The following is a 19711-nucleotide window of genomic DNA, read 5'->3' as shown; positions in this document are numbered from 1 at the left end:
TAACACTCCCTTTCCTCACTGGAAACATTATATACAAATCAAATGATTTACAGTAAGATGACATATCTTGTTTTGAGGAAGTACTCAAGTACTTTCTTCCTTTCTGTTCCCCTCTGGATTTATTTATTCATTTATTTGCTATCATTCTGTTTTTGTGCTTTTTGTATTGTTCTTTGTTTTTAAATGTTCTAACAATTGTAAACTGCCCGGCATTGCTGGGAGTCGGGTGGCATATAAATGTAATAGATGGTGATGGTAATACTAATACTGCACAAGGAGTCAGGCTGCATAACAGATGACAGATACCTGAAATACTCCCAAGGAAATCTTGCTCTTGAGCTAAGGTTTTATATTTTAGACTGCAGGAGTGGGTTTGCTCTGTTTGTAGATTGCTTCAGTTGTCTACCAAGTGTAAAGGTGTCCTGCCCTATGCTGAGAGGACTAGGTGGTGGTGGAATTTAGAACGTTGTTCATTCCATTGAGAATAGTTAAGATGATTTTCAAGAATGATTTAAAATAAGCCTCAGAGAAACTGCATTAGAACTTAGTGAGAATGATTTGATTTAACAAGAATACCGTCGGTGGTCAGTGTAAAGGTTGAAGTTGTTCTTCTACTAAGCAGAATTTTAAATTGATTAGACAATCTTATTGGTATAAATCTTATTGGCAATAAAATACAGTTAGCATACATCGTAACAGTTTTTAAGATAACTGAAAGAAAAGTTTTAAATGATTGAGAATTCTCTCAGTAATATTTCAGGTATGGACACATTTTAGCTGTCCTGCACAGAAAGCTTACAATCACATTTTATTTTTGTGCAAGAGACTAACACTAGTAAAGACATCCTTTTACAATGAGCTGTAAAACAAATTTTATCTTAAATTAGTTTAGAAGATTTATTTTGAGTACATTCGTACCTGGAATGCTAAATTGGCATTTTCATGCATTCCAAATATTTCTGGGTCATCAATCAAAGGAAGGTTTTCAATATACTCTTTAAAGTTTTGCAAACTGTCAGCCATAGGGGCAAAATATATTCCTGTTTTATTAAAAAGAAATAGAAAGTTATTAAAATATAAAAACAATAACAACTTCATACATTCTATATGATGTAATTTTATGCAGATACAACTTTAATAATGAATATCATACTGCTAGTTTCAGATAACATTCTACCACTGTACCTGATATGTGTCAGATTAGGTCTGCCTGAAGTTACAGCAGCTCAAATATTGAAAAATAACTTCCCAAATATCTATGTTAAAAGTTGTCTTAGCATTTCATAATACCTTCCATAATTCTCCTCTTTCTCTTTTTTACAATCTAGTATTTGTTGCCTTATGAAAGACTACAGAAAACACATTAGCATGGAGCATTGTTTTTACAGTTTAATTTGAAATAAAAATACCTTAAAATATTCTAAGCCTAATTAGACTGAACACCAGAATTCAGCTGAATACATAGAAAGAATAATTACAACAGCAAATAAAAGCAACATAAAGAAAATTTATTTAGAGCTGGAAGTTCTTTTAAAAAAACCTTGAGAAATAAAAAGAACTCCACTGAACATTAAAAAAAATAACAGTGTAGATTTCAGGCGAGAATCCTTGAGGAGAGGATTGCTCAAGGGCACCATCCAAGAGAAGGCCTTCTCCCCTGCTACCACTGAAAATTTGATGAGGATACTTAGAGAAGAGCCTCTGAATATAATTTCTGGTTCATAAAGGGCTGCAATTCTCAACGCCACTTTTCTTCCAAAATGGTCCCCAGTGAAGAGGTACTAAAGTACCAGTCACTGAACAAGCAATTTTAATTTTCTCTGGGGAGTTTTTAGTTGTTTTTTAGCACATAGAATAGAACAATATTGACATTTAATTACAAGGCGTTGACAGCACAACTACCAGGTAGCAAGGAGAAGGAAAACCTTTGGGCAGCTGAGATTACAACTATAAGTTAGAAATAATTCTACTCACTTCTTGGAGTATATTCTGGTTCAACTTATGGGAGATAAACTATTTGTATTGATGCTTTTTAAATCAGCAAGAATAATACATTTATATTAGTAACTGCTTACCCACAGGAGAACATTAAACTATGCGTGCATGCACACACACACATTTTATATTTATATACTGTATAGAGCAATTTGATAGTGTAAATGAAGGGGAGACTGGCTAAGTAAAGTGATGGGTTTTCATTTTCAAAACAGGAAGAAAATTATTAAAAGGTATCAGAGATTGTGCTAACTCACCTGAGCTGTTAGCTGGGAATGACATGCAAAGAGCTAACTAAAACATGTCCTTTGGGAATGCAAAGACAGTCAACCCCTAAGTTAGGACTAGGTAAGGTTGAGGAGTCCCAGTTTGGTGAAGTGGTTACGGCATCAGGCTAGAAACCAGGAGACTGCAAGTTCTAGTCCTGCCTTAGGCACAAACTACCTCAGCAACTTTGGGCTAGTCACTCTCTCAGCCCTAGAAAGAAGGCAGTGGCAAACCACTTTGGATAAACTTTGCCAAGAAAACTGCAGGGATTGGTCCAGGCAGCTGCCAGGAGTCAAGACTAACTCAAAGGGATTTTTAAAAATATTGAAAGTGGGCAAGGACCTTTCAAATGTCTAGGGGAGTAGAAAAACTAAGAACAAGTAACAAAATAGACAACTAACTGGGAGAATAAAAGTAGAACAAAATTTAGGCCCTGGGAAAGGCGCAAGCTCTGTGGAGCCCTTGGGAATTATTTTTAAGCACCTTGGAGGAGAGTCTCAAGAAAATCAGTAGATGCAAGTGGGGAATGGAAAGCAGAGTGGATCAAGGGCTGCATCTTCTCCCCCAGTCTTTGGATTAAGAGAGAAAGAGCACAGAAGCTATTCAGACAGTGTACAAACTACACTTGGCACCAATGTTAATTAAGACCAATAGCACTAACATTTCCTTTGATCATGTTTTATGAGGATGGGGACGCTTGGGCAGTTCAGGCTCAAATTAGTACCTGAAACATTCCTGATTGAGATAGATATACACCTAGATGCATGCATCCAAATGACAGGAGGAAAAGGTGAAATACCTGACCACCCACACTAACTGTATGAAGCAAGGCATTTTATTGCCCAGAAATACACTCTTAATTTGCAGAACTTAATGCCAGGGAGGATCAGATCATAGCTGTATTCAACAGCTGGCAGGAAGAGTAGGAGGATGAAATCAGTGCAAATCATCCCCTGCTCTGAAGGGCAAGACCTGAGGATGTACTTCTATGAAAAGCAGGTAACTTGCAATGAGTGCAACTGAAAGCACAAAAAGCTAGGAAAACTATTCACAAGGATGGCTTGGAAAGAACACAACATTCATATTGTTCATGAGATGGAACTATTTGTTTCTAAAAGATCTGAGATTAGATCAGAAGCAGCAAGTTATGAGACAGTTGTGCTCAAATTCAATAAATAGGGGATGGGAATGCAGGCCTTATAGGAAGAAGAGCCGCAGATTTCTTCCTTACAACCATGTAAATGGGCAAGCAAATGTTAAGGTTCCAATTATTAGATTATATTTGACTATTTAAAAAGATAGAATGTATCTGCTGGGATTAAAAGACTGACAGGTAGGTCAAGCCTACCAGGTCATGTTTAATGCGACCCAAAATTCACTTAATGCGAGGCTAGCATGGGTGCAATTGAGGCAAGCGCAAGCACAGTTGTGGTTGGTGTTTTAGATGCTATTAATCTTTGTGTGTGCAAAATGGAGAAAAAGATGATTACGTCAGAGGAAAACAGTATAAGTTTAAAAAAGAAGAGGCTCATTATTACATTAGAGCATGAACTCTCATCCTTTAGCAATGCTAAAATCTGAATCTATGGTAGAATTTTTTTTGTTTTTATTTTGCTTTCTATAACTATTCTGTGACTTTGCTAACCACCCATTTAAATTATATTATTTTTATCTTTTACTGTAATATCTCATTAATATAAATTAATATTTATATATTAATATTAATTTTTAATATAAAACTTTATGTTTAAAAATCTTGATTGCCTATTTCCTTTGAGCTGGAACCAATTACCATATTTTCCATAGAAATATCACTTCGAATAGCGGAATTCGAATAACGTGACCATTTTGTGGGATTCATTAACTGCACTAATCAAGACATACCTTCAAGTGGTGGTTCCTATACCTAAATGTCCCCTCTATACACCAGTAAGGACATCAGTTGTCTATAAATGATTTTCATCAGCTACTTGTTTCTAAGGAATACAATGTATTCCTAAGGTACCCCCCCCCAATACATTTCTAGGCTCAGAAATGTCTAACTATGGATAAGATTCAGATTTTCATTTTGAAACAAGACTTATTGAATCAGATCTACTCAGAAAGAGACTTGGTAAAAGAGCAGTAGGGAGAAAAAGTAAACCCATGCAACCTATTTAGATATGTCTTTCTGGAACCTTTCATTTGAAAAGTATGGATCACAATGACATATTGGGAAAGGATGAACAAGAAAAGACAAAATTCAAGTCAAACACAGTTGGAATCAGGAACTAAGAAAAGTGAACTTGAGTAAAGCAACATCATAGCCCATCTAGAAGACATCACTCATTTGCGTTCAAAAGTCTGGTGATAAGGATGCTGGCGATGTATCTGCCATACAGCAGAGCTAATAAACCATTGTACTGTGACGGTGCGCTCTATTTAGCTCACCAGCAAAAGGAGCTATTGCAGCTGACCTTGAAAGGAACAGAAGGAAACACTGCATCACTAGGGCATGCTCTTCTATATTTTAAAGTATAAAAACTCAACCACCAAAATTCTAAGATGCTTCTTTTCATTTAACTTTTCATTTTAGCTCTCCTGAATACAGGGAAAGGTTTAAAAACGGCATAATCTGAAGATGTTGACTTTTTTTGACAATGAATAATCCAGAAAAACAGAGCCATGTTCTGATACATATAGCAATTCAGATTTTAAGAAGTGGAGGGAGAGGACATTCTAACAGATGTCCAATTCCTTCTAATATAGAAGTAGAACTACTATGAGAACTCATGGGTGAACATAAGGATAAATGGCACATGAGTAGTTGGGGGTGAATATGAACATGTACTGTCACTTGAGGGACAGATCAACCTATGAGAATCTGAAAAGAATAGTGAATACCTGGAATTGTATTAATTTCAAATGGGATCCAGGTATGCCTGATTTTTATATGTCCATTCTATTAAAGTAATATGGCATTTTGAGGCTTGGGTTCTGATTTTGAACATTCAGTCCTAGAAGCTTAGAGACATAACATCTTCTTGTAGACATGATGATTACTTCCCACAGTGTTGTGCAAAAATTATATTGTTAAATAATGAAATATATTTAATTTCATTATTTTTAAATTTAATTTATGACGCAGTTATAGTAGTAACTGTACAACCCAGGTTGTAATGGAGAAAATGATGGACATGGACACCACAAAAAATAGACTGAACAGACACCACAATTAGATTTATTAAATATGCATGATACTGCCCATGTATTTAATTTTTTTCCCTTTCTGTCATTAAAAATTGTAGCTTGGTGAGTCCTTCTGGAGGCGCTCTTCAGAAGGTATATCAGCCACATTCAACACTTCAGGTGTGGCTTGTGGCTGATATACCTCAGCCTGTGTATTCTTGCTGTATAATAACCATTCCAGGGAGGGAGGGTGAATGCAATACCAGTAATTATTTTTATCATTCTCAAAGACACAATTGAATCATAGAGCAGCTGTAGTTATTTTAATAGAGGCGTTCACTGATGTCAGATATCTGCAGTTTAAAATGTATTTACCTGATTCAGAATATTTATACTCATCTTCTAATGTTTCAGGAGAAAAAAACCTCCTTAGGATTGTGCGAAGACACCTTTGATCCCAGGCATCTGTAACTCGTCCTCCATATGTAATTTCCCCTGCAACATTATTTGTTTTACAAATGATCTCATCATTCATTATTTTTAATGTAACACATTTTTAGCCTTATTTTCTCTGAATAATTGTTGAACTGGTGACTTCTAAAATGTGTTATCATACATCTAGATTTCCCCTAAATACATTAACAGAAATGTGCAAATGCTAGGCTACCAAGCAAATTATGCATAAAAGTGAATGATTAATTTTAATATTCAATTGTTGAATATGCAAACTTCGATTATATTTGCAGACTGATTAATACCTGTTATGCATAATTAGATAACTTGCTATTTAATAGGAAAAGTGTAAAATATGCATACCTACAGGTCTTACAAATCTTTGTGACTAATTTTTTCTTTGACTGTGGCAAGCTTTGGTTTACAAGTTTGGGTCAAGAAAATATTGGCTAGGATCATTCCATAATTTAAACAGAAAAGTACAGCCAAAATGATAAACATAATGGATAGTGCAAACTTCTGTGGCTTTCAATTTTCATGTCAGATTTTGGAGTTTTGTTTCAAAAAGCTCTTTAGTTGAAACAGTACCCAACCCTTTAGAGCTTTATGGCAACTGTAATATCTTTATAAATATATAAAGTTGTACCTACTTTGCAGTCTCTGCTGAACTGCAGTGTTGAGTACATTGCTGGCCCTGCCATACATTAACAGAGCTCTAATAGTGAAGCCTAGAGTGCCAGCAGATTGGGCTCTGTGTAATAAATGTATTGAAGCAGAAAACAGAAGAAAAACTATCCAGACCAAAAGCATAGTAAGAGCCTAATGCAGATTTCCACAATGAGTGTTTGTGTTTTGACTACAGACCAAGGGAAACATCATTTCTTTAAATAATAATAATAATAAAAAAAATTGATTAGCCACGAGGCCATATCAGAATACAAAACACAGATCAAGAAAAGACCATGTGTTACGAAATAAAGTAAAAAGTATAACTAAAAGAAAATGCAAATCATATTTCCGTGTCACCCCTACAATTTACCTCAATCAGATCCACATATACAGTTCTCGATTGTACTGTTTTGTTCAGATAGAGGGCTGTATGATATGCATTTCTTCATATATTCTTGGAGTGGAGCAAAATCAGGCCTTTTTAGACACTTAGCCTCCTCACTTCAGTTAAAACAGATGCATGTAGGTTCTTGTATTACATGGTAATAGGGGTGGGGCTACTTATATTTTAAAAGGGGTTTCCTCTTGTTTTTAAGCACTAGCTTTGTCTGTTGGGTATATTCAGTACATGGGGGGAGGGAGGGTCTGTCTCTGTTAAATTAGGGCTGGCAAATACAGCAGCGACAGAGAAGATTTGCCTTTGACAGGCCAGCAGGCCATAACTATTGAAGGGAGATTAAACATTTAAGAGTTGTTTCCCCTTTCATCTTTTCTGACAGTTTTCAGGCCTATAATGTGATCAAAACAAAACAGTATAATAAAATATGGAAGGAGGTAAAGTGAGCAGGGTAAGGGCCCAGATTTTTTTCTTCAGCCAGGTACGTAGGATTTGAGCTGGCCGGAAGGTTGGGTCAACAGGAAGATCTGTGGCTGCAGTCCTAAAGAACATCTCCCTTAGCAGAATATCTGTGAGAGAACTAGCTCATACTGGACGCACGTATGGCAGGGTAAGGGCAAGGGAAACACTGGTGCTTTTGTTACTTGTCATCCTAAATACCCTCTTCAGACAGTTAAAAAATTGCCCTGTGGTACATAGATGAACTATGGGAATGGAAGCAACAAGGCAGACGGCAGAAGACAAAAGGGGGAGACTCAACAACTTAGTTCCAATAAGGCACAGTATAGAGCCCATCTTTGATGATAAATGCAGCCAAACAAACAAACAAACAAATAAATGTTGTTTTTTTCTTTGCACATATTGCATTCTCATCCCAGAGTTGGACAGAGAAACTTTAAGGCTTAACTCCAAGTAAATGATAGACCTTCCCATTCTAGATCACTTATATTCCTCCAAAAGAGGAGGTATGCAATCTGGAGCTGTTGTAGATCCAGATCTTTCTCTGGTTTCTCAGAGCCATTTCTTGGGAGTGCCTTTTATCAACTGTGGCTGATGTGCCAACTGTGCCCTTTTTTGGAAGAAAATTACTTTAAATGGTACACTGGTAGCCTCCTTGCTTTTTGATTACCCCAGTGTGTTCTGTAAGGTGATGTCTTTGAATCTAACCTAGAAATCTCAATTAATACAGAACTCAGCAGCCAGGCTACACTTGTACTAAAAGACCTTCACTGCCTGCAAATTTATTTCAAAGTGAAAGACAAAGTGCTGGTTTATACTTTTAAAGCCTCTTAGAGAACATCTTCTTCTAGATGGTGAAGTAATTGGGGAAGTTTGTCTAAAGTTGCTGCAGCAGGCTTTGCTAGTGAAAACCTGGGATTGAGCCTTCTATGTAGATGCCCCTTATCTCTAGAATGCACTCCCTACTGACTTAAAAGAACGTGTTGGTATTTAAGAATGCCATAAAACATTTAAACTTGATAGTTTTATCCATTTTCATGCTTAACTTTAATAGCTCATTTTTACATTTTAATTGGATTTTTATTATAATTTGCCTTCATTCCTAGAACTGTAGAAGATCCTGCATTTTACTGGTAAACAATTTTATAATTCTGTATCAAGAATTTACTGGCAAAATTTCAGGTCTCCAATTGTTCAACTGGAAAATTTTAATTTATTACATAATGGTATGAATATCACATGCAGAACAAATCTGTGGCTCTATGAGTACCACTAATATTGTGTTCATATGAAATGAAGATACTGCATATATAGAAACAACACTCACCAGGTATTTTTTCTATTCAGGAAAGAACTCCACTTATCCCAGTAATTAAATGGCTGTTATGTATAATTATGAACTCAGTGGGATAATAACTATATCAGTAAACAGAAAGCCTTGAAAATTAGTATTTAATATCCCAAACAAAACTCCTTAAATTCAATTGATCAGCAAAGCATTATGATCACTCTATCTGATATATATATATATATATATATATATATATATTCCATTTTTCAAATAAATTTGTAACTAGACCTATTAGTCAGAGACAATGACTTCTGTTTTCTAATCAACAGTCCCTTTTGTGCCATGGCAAACTATTTTTAAAACTGACAGAAGTTGGCATAATTTCATAGCCTGATACCACACAGATTTATAGGGACAATTCAAATAAAATTCCCAGCTGATAGTCATACTGAAGTGCGATGGTTTTGTTTTTGTTTTACTTTTACTTTTAAGGTTAAAAAGTGCATTGGGTAACTCAAGGTCCTTGACCTCACATAAATAACTCTCTGGCCCCAATCACTTACAGTAGTCATTTACGATAGGTAATATGCATGGATAAGTACAGATGTCATACAATTATTAAATTGATACCTTACCTGTTATATATGTAAGGGCATCCCAGGGTACTTTTCCTTCTTGGCAATAAAGATTGAGGTTTAATAAGGCACATTCTCTGTCACTGTCATTAAATTCATAACATATGTTCCAACCAAGGGGTCCAAATTTTTTCCTTTCCTTGAGGATTAAGAGATTAAATTTGTTTGGTCAGTGTTCTTTGAACAATTTCATGAAACAATAAGAAATCCATTTAAAAAAAAAACCCTGTAAGAATTATTCAGTTCCTTCACAATTTCTGTAGTTTTCCCCCTGGATTCGATTCCATGGATTTCCATCAATTATTTCGCTTAATGATAATATTGAGTTTTTCATTGTGATCATTGTATCAACAGCAGATATGTTTGTCCTAGAAAACTAACAAAATAGCTCCTGCTTTTCTGAAGAAAGTGATAAAAGAGCTATTTCCTATTTAGTCGCTTTTTCTAGCTATACCTGGTTTTCCCTTGAGATCTGTATTACCCAGAGGAACTTTGGTGACCCAGAGGCTATAAATTGAATGGCAATGATTAGGAAACTAGGGAGAATTATGTAATAAATCTCTACATGTACTGATTAGAAAACTAATCAAGCCTTTTCCTGACATTCTGTTTTCAATGGCTTGAGTAAAAGCGGCAGATGAAAACCTGGCTAGAACGTTCCCTTGATTCCAGAAATCTTGGGAAAGCATTTTTAAACAATTTTAACAAAAACAGAAGTCACAGAAAACTGTCAAAGATGGCTACAATTCGATCTTTCCTTATATTTCTCCCACCTTCCTTCTACAAACAATAGATGTGGGTAGGTGTCTGTGTACCACTAGGAGAAAGAAATATTATATAATACTCCTCTCTCAGGAGAGATACTGCATCTGATGCAGTGGGTTTTGATGCACTGAAGCTGAATTGGTTTGATGTAGAAGATTAATATAGCCCTCTGGAAACACTGATATGCAGGGCATCAGAATCAATTTGACTATATTACAGATGGAGAAGAATAATCCAGCCTGTAAGGTTACTTCCAGATGCAAATCCTGGAACAGTCTATTAAGTATTGGTGTCAAATATATGAGTTTAACTTAGAAAATCAAAGAAAGTAGCACGGCAGCAACGTTTGATCAGGAGTACAAACAGCATACAAGTTCAAGGTAAGGAACAAATTCAGCACGCTTAACATCCATAAGAAAACTTGAGGAGCAATGGAAAGAGATAAGAAACACTGCGAAAACCAAAGCAGAAAAGACCATTCCTAAAATTTCAAAGAGGAAACAATCCAAATGGCTTTCAGAATGGCTATCATGATTGCCAAAAAAAATCAGGGGATGACAGCCTGGACAACAAGAAAGAAGTGTGATGGTTGAACACAGATTTTCAATGTTAAGTAAGTAAGGGAAAGAAAAGATATCTCAATCAAGAATGTCAACAACTTGAGGAAGATAACAAGAAAAGAAAAATGAGAGATATTTTTAAAATGAGAGGTAGCTCCAGAAAATTTACAGCAAAGGTAGGAATACTCAATCATAGAAGAGGTCTAACAGAGACAAATGAGGTTAAAGGAAGATGGAAAGACTATAGTAAAACTCTTTACAAATGGGATTATAGAATGACAGAAACATTTATATAGAGGGCATATATTCAAGGACTGATTCCACTAGAGAGTGAGGTACAACAGACAATAGACTAGCTGTCAAATAGAAAAGTACAAGGCACAGAACTGAACTATTTAAAGCTGCAGAAGAAACACTTAAAGTTAAGAGCAAATATCAGCAAATATGGAACAAGAATGTGTGGCTCAGAGATTGGAAATATATACAATAATTAATACAAATCATAAGCAAATTATTGAAACACTCCTCACAGAATCAGTTTTGCTTAAAGTCTTACAAAAAACTAAAGAGCCAAACATGGACACAGAAATGCCAAATGAACAGGCACATTTCAGAACAAGCAATGAAACTAGTCAGTTAACAAAAGATAATGAAGAGAGCAAGAGAATATAATAAGATTTTATTAATTCAATCAATCAAACCTTTATTGGCACTATAAAAGCAATAAAATACAAAAAGCATTTACATATCATGAGAGTAACAAAGAAAGAGCCATACTATTGAAAAATTTGATTACATTTTCTTTTAAGTACTTCCTCTAGGAATTTGGCAACAATTCGGGTGGTTTCAGATACAGCATCACTCAGTAGATATTGGCAAGGTGATACAATATTTACAGCATTTAAGCGGTATTTACCCTGTAAAGGTCTTGAGAGTAATTCATGCCGAAGAGACACAAGTAAGTGATAGTCAAAAATGATGTGATGTGATGAATTGTATCCGGACTGCCACAGAGACAGAGCCTCTCATGGTTGGGAATGTGTTTCTACCTTTATTAATTACAGCAACCTTTTGACTGTCTAGCTCTTGCAAGAATACAAAATATACAGTACCTCAGGGAAATGGGCACACCAGACTTCTGATTATCCTTTTAAGGGATTTTTACAATGAATAAGAAGCTTCTGTAAGAACTGAATGTGAAGAAACACTAGTTCAGAAAAGGGAAGAAAGTGAGCCAAGGATGAATATTGTCCCCTATCTGTTTAACTAATACAATAAATATATTCAAAGAATGACAGAATTAGAAGAGATGATGCTTGGAATCACAAGTGGGCATCAAACAACTAACAATTATTAGGTGAATATAAAATTTAAAAACAGACTTTGAAAAGTTCATTATGTCATTGAAAATGTAAAGTGAATAATCTGTGTTAAATATTAGGAGGTTAAAGGTAATGTCAACAACTTGAATTTACAGTTCATAGCAAAGAAAAGAAGGTTGTAGATAGTTTGATGTTCTTGGGCACAACAGCATGTAAGATTATGTGCTCGAAAAGTGAAGAGGAGATTAATCTAGGGAGGAATGAAATGTTAAGCTAGAAATGTCTTTTGTTTCACAATGCTATCTAAGACGCGTAAGGTTAGAATAGTTAAAACAATGGTCTTTCTGTGGCAACGTATGGAGTGAAAGCTGGATGCTGAAAATCAGTCCCAAACAAATAAAGGCTGGTTACTCTCTTGATCAGTAAGGAGAAACTCAAATACTTTGGGCATATTACATGAGCAAATAGTAGACTATATAAACTAATATGCTTGACCAGACTGAGGGAAGCAGAATGGGAAAACAACATGTAAGGTAGGAAGATGAGATCAAAGAAATTGTTGGAATGTCCTTGGGAGAGCTATGCATTATCACTGGAGACTGGTCAAGATGGTAGGCAACTGTCCATATAATCGCCAGTGGCCAAGTCCAACTTAATGGCACCTAATATCATGAGTACTGATGGTGAGCAGGAGGGGGCCCCTATCCAGGGGGAAAAGTGCGTGTGTAGTTCAGAGGCTTTGAACTTTCCTTCAAAGAAACTCAGAGCAGACCCGCCTTGAGTTCTGGGTTTATCTGTGTGGGCTTCCCACGGTCTTTCAGTTTGGCAGGATTTTCTGTCTACTAGAGTAGGATAATAAACACTAGAGACCAAGATACCGTCTCAGCATGGTTCTTTGCTCAAAGATAGGACACCTAATTTGCTAACTTTTTCCTTTAAGTTCCAGCCAGTATGGATGAGGCCTCTTCTCTGCAACAACTCTTGAGACTAAAAGAATTACTGATCCAAAGTCACACAATGGTTGAACAGGGGACTTAAATCTGGATCAAGTTAGCCACTACACTGATATTCAACACTGGCCCATTTCCTAGCACATGGATCATACCCAGGCTGAGATCAGGAATTATTCCCTTTTTTATCCTCTAATTTGAGGGAGAGAAAGGATTCTACTTTGAAAATTAGAGATGCCTGTTTTTAAATTATAATCAATGGATAAAATCAGAGAAACTGAGGCATACCTGAATTTCATTGAAATCAGTTTGTGATTCAATGTATTTTGAATTCAAAATGTGCCCATAAATATGGGCAGTAACTCATTACAAATAAAGCTTCTGACTAGACCTGGATTTCTTTTCCTAAAATCTATAAATTTCTACAATATTTCATTGTGCAATATTAACAATCAGCAGACATTATAATTATTATATTTTACTATGAGAAACTTGGATTCTGCTTCTGGAATTTTCCAACATTCTTCATGCTTAGTTTTCTCATAAATGGCTAAGAAAATGTGAAGCAAAAAGGAATGGAGAATAAATTCCAACTGAAATGAAGGAATTGTTATGTAAGTATTTACATAGTATATTTCCTTTCTTTTACTAGCAGTATATTAGTAAATTAGATTGGACTAAATTAAATTAAAATGTTTCTGAATGCAGCAACAGGAATGCAGATCTTCCACTCTCCAACAGATACTTGATGTCTTAAATTTGCTATAACTGAAAACATTTTTTAGATGGAATAAGATTTGTACATTACAAGAACTTTTATATTATGATAAGCTTATGTAGTGGAAAAGATGGCATTAGCCAAAGCAAGTAAATTACCTTTGCCTCAATTCCTCTTTCCCAAGGAAGATAAACTGTCAGCACAACCACAGAAACATTCAAACATAAAGAATGATTATTAAAACCCTAGGAGATAGAAAAAGTGCTAGGAAGCAAAGGCTGCTTAGAGATAACACTTGGCAAAATAACACATCAACAGTAACTCATGTTCATAGAATACAACCGTTGTCTAACTTAACAGACTATTTTCTTTACAGTGCCACCCTCATTGACCTCACTGAACATATGATGTGCTGCTATATCCAATCAAATATACTTAGGCATCCCAGGTATATTTCTAATTTACATAACTGTATATGGAGAGGCTGCATCCCCATGCCTTTTAGGCTTTTGCTTCAGCTGCCTCTAGTGCCATAAAACAATAATTTGTGCTTCAATGAAAGAGTGTACCCAATCCCTCTTAGTAAAGAAGCCTTTGGAAAAGTCTTCATGTCAGAAGCTAATATTTGGAGCAAGTGTGGTTAGTGTTTTTTCTGTTAAGGGCTCTATTACCTCAAATTGAGGGGAGTGGGACTTGAGAGTAAAGCAAGTACTGAATGAAACCAGAGCCAAGGTGGATGGGGAATACCCATTCTCTGACATATTATTATTATTATTATTATTATTATTATTATTATTATTCTTTGTTGATACTACTTTCCCTCTCTTCCAAGCACCATGCTGCAGGGGAGATGCAGTCTGCTTTCACCAGTGATATGAACTGACCCTTTGCAGACGGCTTTTCAAATTATGGTGAAGGCCGCATGCGAGACAAAGGCTAGAGAAAAGTTACAAGAAGTTTTACTGTGAGTTTTGCAGAAAGATGAGAAGAGTGGGATAAACGTTTGATGTAAACAATAAAACAAACAGAGTAGCCTTCATGGACATTGCTGTTCTGAGCAAATATGTGTGTGTTAATTACTTGTGTGGCCCTTTTCTCAGAATGGATTGATGTACAGTACCAGAAATGAACCATTCTGGCCATTCTGACCGTGATTTGTCTGTTTGTGGGATTTAATTGTCCAGAACTGGAGGGGTTAGGACTGTGTCCAGAACACCACAAATAACTTACAGTCCTGGAAGATTTGTTTCCAACTCACTTCCAGAGTGACTGGATCAATGTGCTTTGAGAGAGAGAAAAGCAACATTCTGAAGAATGCTCCAGGAGTGGAACCATGCAGCTTTGCACATCCCTGACCTTGATAATACACTATAAAAAACAGCACTGTTTCTAATCAGTATAACATACACTGATTATCACTAGTAATTATTACTTAATATATTCTTAGAGTAGGAGATACCTGAATAATTGCATGAAAAAAGCAAATACCAAAAATGATTTTTCTCCAGAGTTTGCCCAAGATATTTTCTTCAAAAAATGAGGGGGTCATTTCTGTGAAGGCTCTTCTGATGTTTGCCCTTAGACCTTTAGGGGGTTCATTTGTTACCTGAATGGAAAAATATATGTATACGTATGTATCAAATTGAGTTTCAAATATATTTGCTAACAACATCCAAATAGTATTCCTACAATGCTTCTATAACGTTATGTATTACAAGGTAGCTACTGTATGAAGCAGTGGTAATTCACAAACATTATGCCTCGCTGCCTTTACTCATTTGCACGGCTACAGGACCAGGCTAAGTAGGATTGTCTTTCCAGTTGTGCACTGTGTTGTCAAGTTAATGCATGAATTAGTAGCTATCTGTATGCAAATCGCATTTTCTACTCAGAGGAATATTCTTGGCTTTTAACCAAGTTAATATATGTGACCACTTATCCCAAGCAGCATACAGAAATAAAAAGCCACCTTCTGAAAGTAAGGTTATGTATAGCAGGAATATATGAATATATGAATATATATATATATATATATATCTGCTTACATAAATGAACAGGAGCAAAAAAGTGACAAATATGGAGGAAGAATTATTGTAGTTAAAGCTCACACAATAAAGTTGCTCTTTTATAGTTTTAAAATACCATTTAAAAAACTTGCTTGACATAAAACTGTTCTGTTGGGTATAAACAGAATTTAAAATAAGAATTTTAGTCAGAGGTACAATTACTAAAATCAGTGGAAGTGGAAGATTTAATGGAAAGTTGCTATCTTTTCCAGGGCAGAGATCTTCCATATCTTTGGAGAAAGCTAAATGATTATTCCACAGATATTTATTTTGGCCAATGAAGAGGAAAAGAAAGAGTTCTCCCCTGTTAAAGGAACGATCTATGATCTAGAACAGGACTGAAGAATCCATTCTAAATGTCAGAGGTGCTACTGCTGTATTAAACAAACAGTAAGGTATGAATGGTAATGGGTATTTAACACTTCTTGGAGGCGAAATGCTCACATTCTCACTCTTTTAAAATGCTCAAAGTTTTCATCATCAGAAGGCCTCTGATGCCTCCCCAGTCTGTGAGGAGAGTAAGTTGTGGTTCCCCAGGCCGAAAAAGGTGGTCCATCCCTGACATAGATGAAATAACCTACGAACTACCCTTGTTTCCAATGAACAAGGTATAAATATGTGTATTTTCACATTGTTCATGGAATAGGCAGAAGAACATGTGGACCATATTCACAAGCTTGAAATGACAGGTTGCTGTTTTTAATGCTAAATGTGATTGTATTTACTGTGATGGCATACAAAAGTGCAATCTCCCTCCTTCCCAAACACACATTCTTATTGCCATTGTGTAAATCTGAACATGGTCTTGTATCTGTCATTGATAATTTTCATTTGTTGTCTTTTAAATGATCCCTGTAGGCATCTCTTTACTTGCTTGATTTCCCAGGATTTCTTTGTAAACTAAGAAGCACTCTGGGATCTGCAACCAAAGTGAGGCCACTCAAGAGCAATTATATTCAAGACACTATCTCTCTCCCTATTCCAGCAGGATACCAGGTGCTATGCACTTACCAGCATGCTAAGAAAATCCCCATATTGTGCCAGGAAAGCATTCAGATCTATCAGCTGCCATGGGCAGACCATCTTAATTTGTCTACTGCCTCTGCAGAGGTTTGTTGATGACAGTAATGTGCAGCTTCACCTGACAGTGATCTGATTATCACAAAGAACTTACAGCATTGTGCTCCATTTTTAGACTGTGTGTCATTTGCTCCAATGGGAAGAATAGTTCAAGTCCCCAGCATTATAAGGAAACTCAGCCTGGCAATGAGATGCAGGAACTCAGGATGGGCAGCAGGGTAGACAATACACTAATGAAATCCCTAGCTTGTTCTTACAGCATAGTCTCAAATAAAGACTACACATTCAGGTACCATCAGAGCAGCACAAATTGTCATTGCCATGGTGTTCTGCAGGATCATCCCCCACTCTCCTCTGACTTCGCTGTCTAGGCTGCTGGTGGAATTGAAACCCAGAACAGAACTACATCTCCATCACCTTCAACCAGGTTTTCAGTAATACTGTACATGCCAGGTTTGCTCATTCATACATCACTGTACTGTGCATGGATGAGGCCTTATTCCAGATAGAGCTGGCATTCGCCAATACCAAGCTGAGACCAAGGCATCCAGCCTCATATTGTGCTGCTGAGAGAGTTCTTGTAGTCAGAGGGTGAAAAGCAGAGCTACCTTTTTGGGCCATGCAGACAAGAACTTCATTCATTCCTAGGCTCTACCCTCAGGACAGGTAATAGTTGCATCAGGAGCAGTCTTCCCCATTTTTGGATAATGGCATTTAGAGTTCATAAAGAAACTTAGGGCACTTTTATAATATGGAAACAACAATGTTCATGACCCTGTACAATGTGTACAGTTTGTGGAATAACCATGCACTCTGAACAGGGCATGAATTATTTCCATCACAACTTAATGTTTGTTTTATCAGAAAAAGTCACATTTGATGCACTGCAGCCTTAGATGAGCCCCAACATTTTATTCATGGGAATAACTTTTTATGTAAAACATAATAAAACAACTACTGTATGTGTGAAAGCAATCAATTATACAGAAATCCTGGGACTACTTTTAATGGATTTGAGCAGCAACTCTTTCGTTGACTAGATTTTAACTTGATGGACACTAACCAATTTTAGAATCAAAGTCAGAGAAACAGCTATCAAGGGAAAGATGGGCAAAGAAAAAAATCTAAAAGGAAAAAGGGAAAGTTTCCAGTGGCTCTTTGTGTCCCTTCCTGAAGTATTCCTGCTTCAGAGTACTGCAGAACATTAACTCTTTTATTAAACTTCCCTAGTCTTCATTGACTGAAATGAAAAATTAATTCAAATTAAACACTATAATTGCATTTATGTAAGTTCTTCCTCTTAATTATGGCACTTTATGTCCTCTCCACCTCTCCCTGTGGTCTTGTCTTCTGTCATCACTTAGGTTATAAATTCCTACAGAATCACCTTTGGATTTTGATAATGTCATTCTGTTACCTAAAAACAATTAGATGGAGCAAAGCTGACCAGTCTACAGATGGAAGTTCTAGCAGCTACTTTGGTTTTTTTGTGCTCCTCATTTCCTAAGAGAAAGCAATTTCAGAAACAGTTAACTGCAGCTGTAGTGTACTCAACGTATTCTGTATGCCAAAAATAATTACTCTGAAACTGTATTTTTCATTTTACTTATTTAAAAAAAAACTACCTTGACAGAATTCTGAAGGACAGTAACAGGGAAAGTAGTACATGGCATGGAACTCAAATAGAGTCGAAAGCTTTCATGGATAGAAGCATCTGAAAAATATAGAATTTTTAATAATATATATGTATAAACCAAATAACATTTTAAATAAAACGAAACATTATGGGAGTGCCACAAAGACTCCTGATATGATGTTCCAGAAACCACAGGATGCATTATATTTCACTCTCTGGGCTCTGGGATTACTCCAGTCTCAGAAGGGAGAATGCAACAATTTCTGTAGAGATGACTCATCAAGTTTCCAGGATATCTTGGGAAAATCTAAGATTTTCAAGAACCGAAGGAAGGATGGTAGGAGAAGCTTCAATGGCCCATACCTAAATTCCCTCCTTCAGTTGGTATACAAACCCTTTAATAAAGTTTTTGAGAGAGAAAGGAGATACTAAAAGGTCTTTCTTTCCTATGTTCCCTTTTGGAATGCTGAATCCATCAATATCTGAGCTTTCTAGCTGTGAAGGAAAGATTGCTCTATAGTTGATTTCCCAAAACAAAATTCATTTTAAACTATTATGATCATTGCTTATCAATTAGTGTTCCTCAATTTTCAGTAGATTCTATTAAATAACATCTAAACCTGGAAAGCAATCTGAAAACTAATAATTCTAAATTGTACATACTGAATGTGACCAAAGTTTATGTGATCAGCATAAACTATATGTATTTCTGAAAGGTGACAAAGCAACAAAGCATATAATTTTCACCTACTGTATATGGGGAAGCATTTTTATCACTGAGGTATATCTTGGTTTCTTTCAATTAGAGCACAAAGAAAGCAAGAGACTGTGTAGCACAGAGATTAAAGGCCAAACTCAACATGGCACAAATCTATTGACATAAAAACATTGGGGAAAAATCAAACTATTGCAGCAGAACGGAATGAAGATTTTCCCCTTCTCCCTCACAATCCTTTTCATATAATTTAAAACTTTCCTAGTGATTATTTTTGAATTTTTATTTATTTGTTAGATTCCTATCCCACCTTTTAAACAAAAGCTAAAGGCATTATCTATATAGCCCTTCTTCTGGACATGAATGTAGATAATTCCCTTATTGTGTTTAGTGTGTTCAACAGAAACTGAGCTTGGAACCAAAAATTCCATGATTTAAATCTTATCTTCTATCCCTAAGAGTCCAAAGCCGATCCATTTTTTTTTTCAGTCACTGTTCAGCAATATGGGAATAATAATTGGGTTCCATTTTACAAAGTAATTGTAAGGACAACTGAAATAATGTT

The 19711-nt window shown here is 35.9% G+C and overlaps 1 protein-coding gene across 1 annotated transcript in view; it reads right to left on the bottom strand.

The window, feature by feature from the left end:
• DNAH6 (dynein axonemal heavy chain 6) overlaps positions 1-19711 on the bottom strand; it is a 168997-nt gene that overhangs the window by 13697 nt on the left and 135589 nt on the right. The window contains exons 63-67 of the mRNA XM_063294890.1: positions 18421-18509; positions 15109-15255; positions 9335-9473; positions 5806-5925; positions 919-1040 (exon numbers count right to left, since the gene is read on the bottom strand). Coding sequence (XP_063150960.1) covers positions 919-1040; positions 5806-5925; positions 9335-9473; positions 15109-15255; positions 18421-18509 — 617 coding nt within the window. The remainder of the gene's footprint in view (positions 1-918; positions 1041-5805; positions 5926-9334; positions 9474-15108; positions 15256-18420; positions 18510-19711) is intronic.

The sequence above is a fragment of the Candoia aspera genome, chromosome 2 (genome assembly GCF_035149785.1).
Source record: "Candoia aspera isolate rCanAsp1 chromosome 2, rCanAsp1.hap2, whole genome shotgun sequence".
NCBI classification, from domain to species: Eukaryota; Metazoa; Chordata; class Lepidosauria; order Squamata; family Boidae; genus Candoia; species Candoia aspera.
This window is presented reverse-complemented; position numbering and strand designations above follow the sequence as displayed.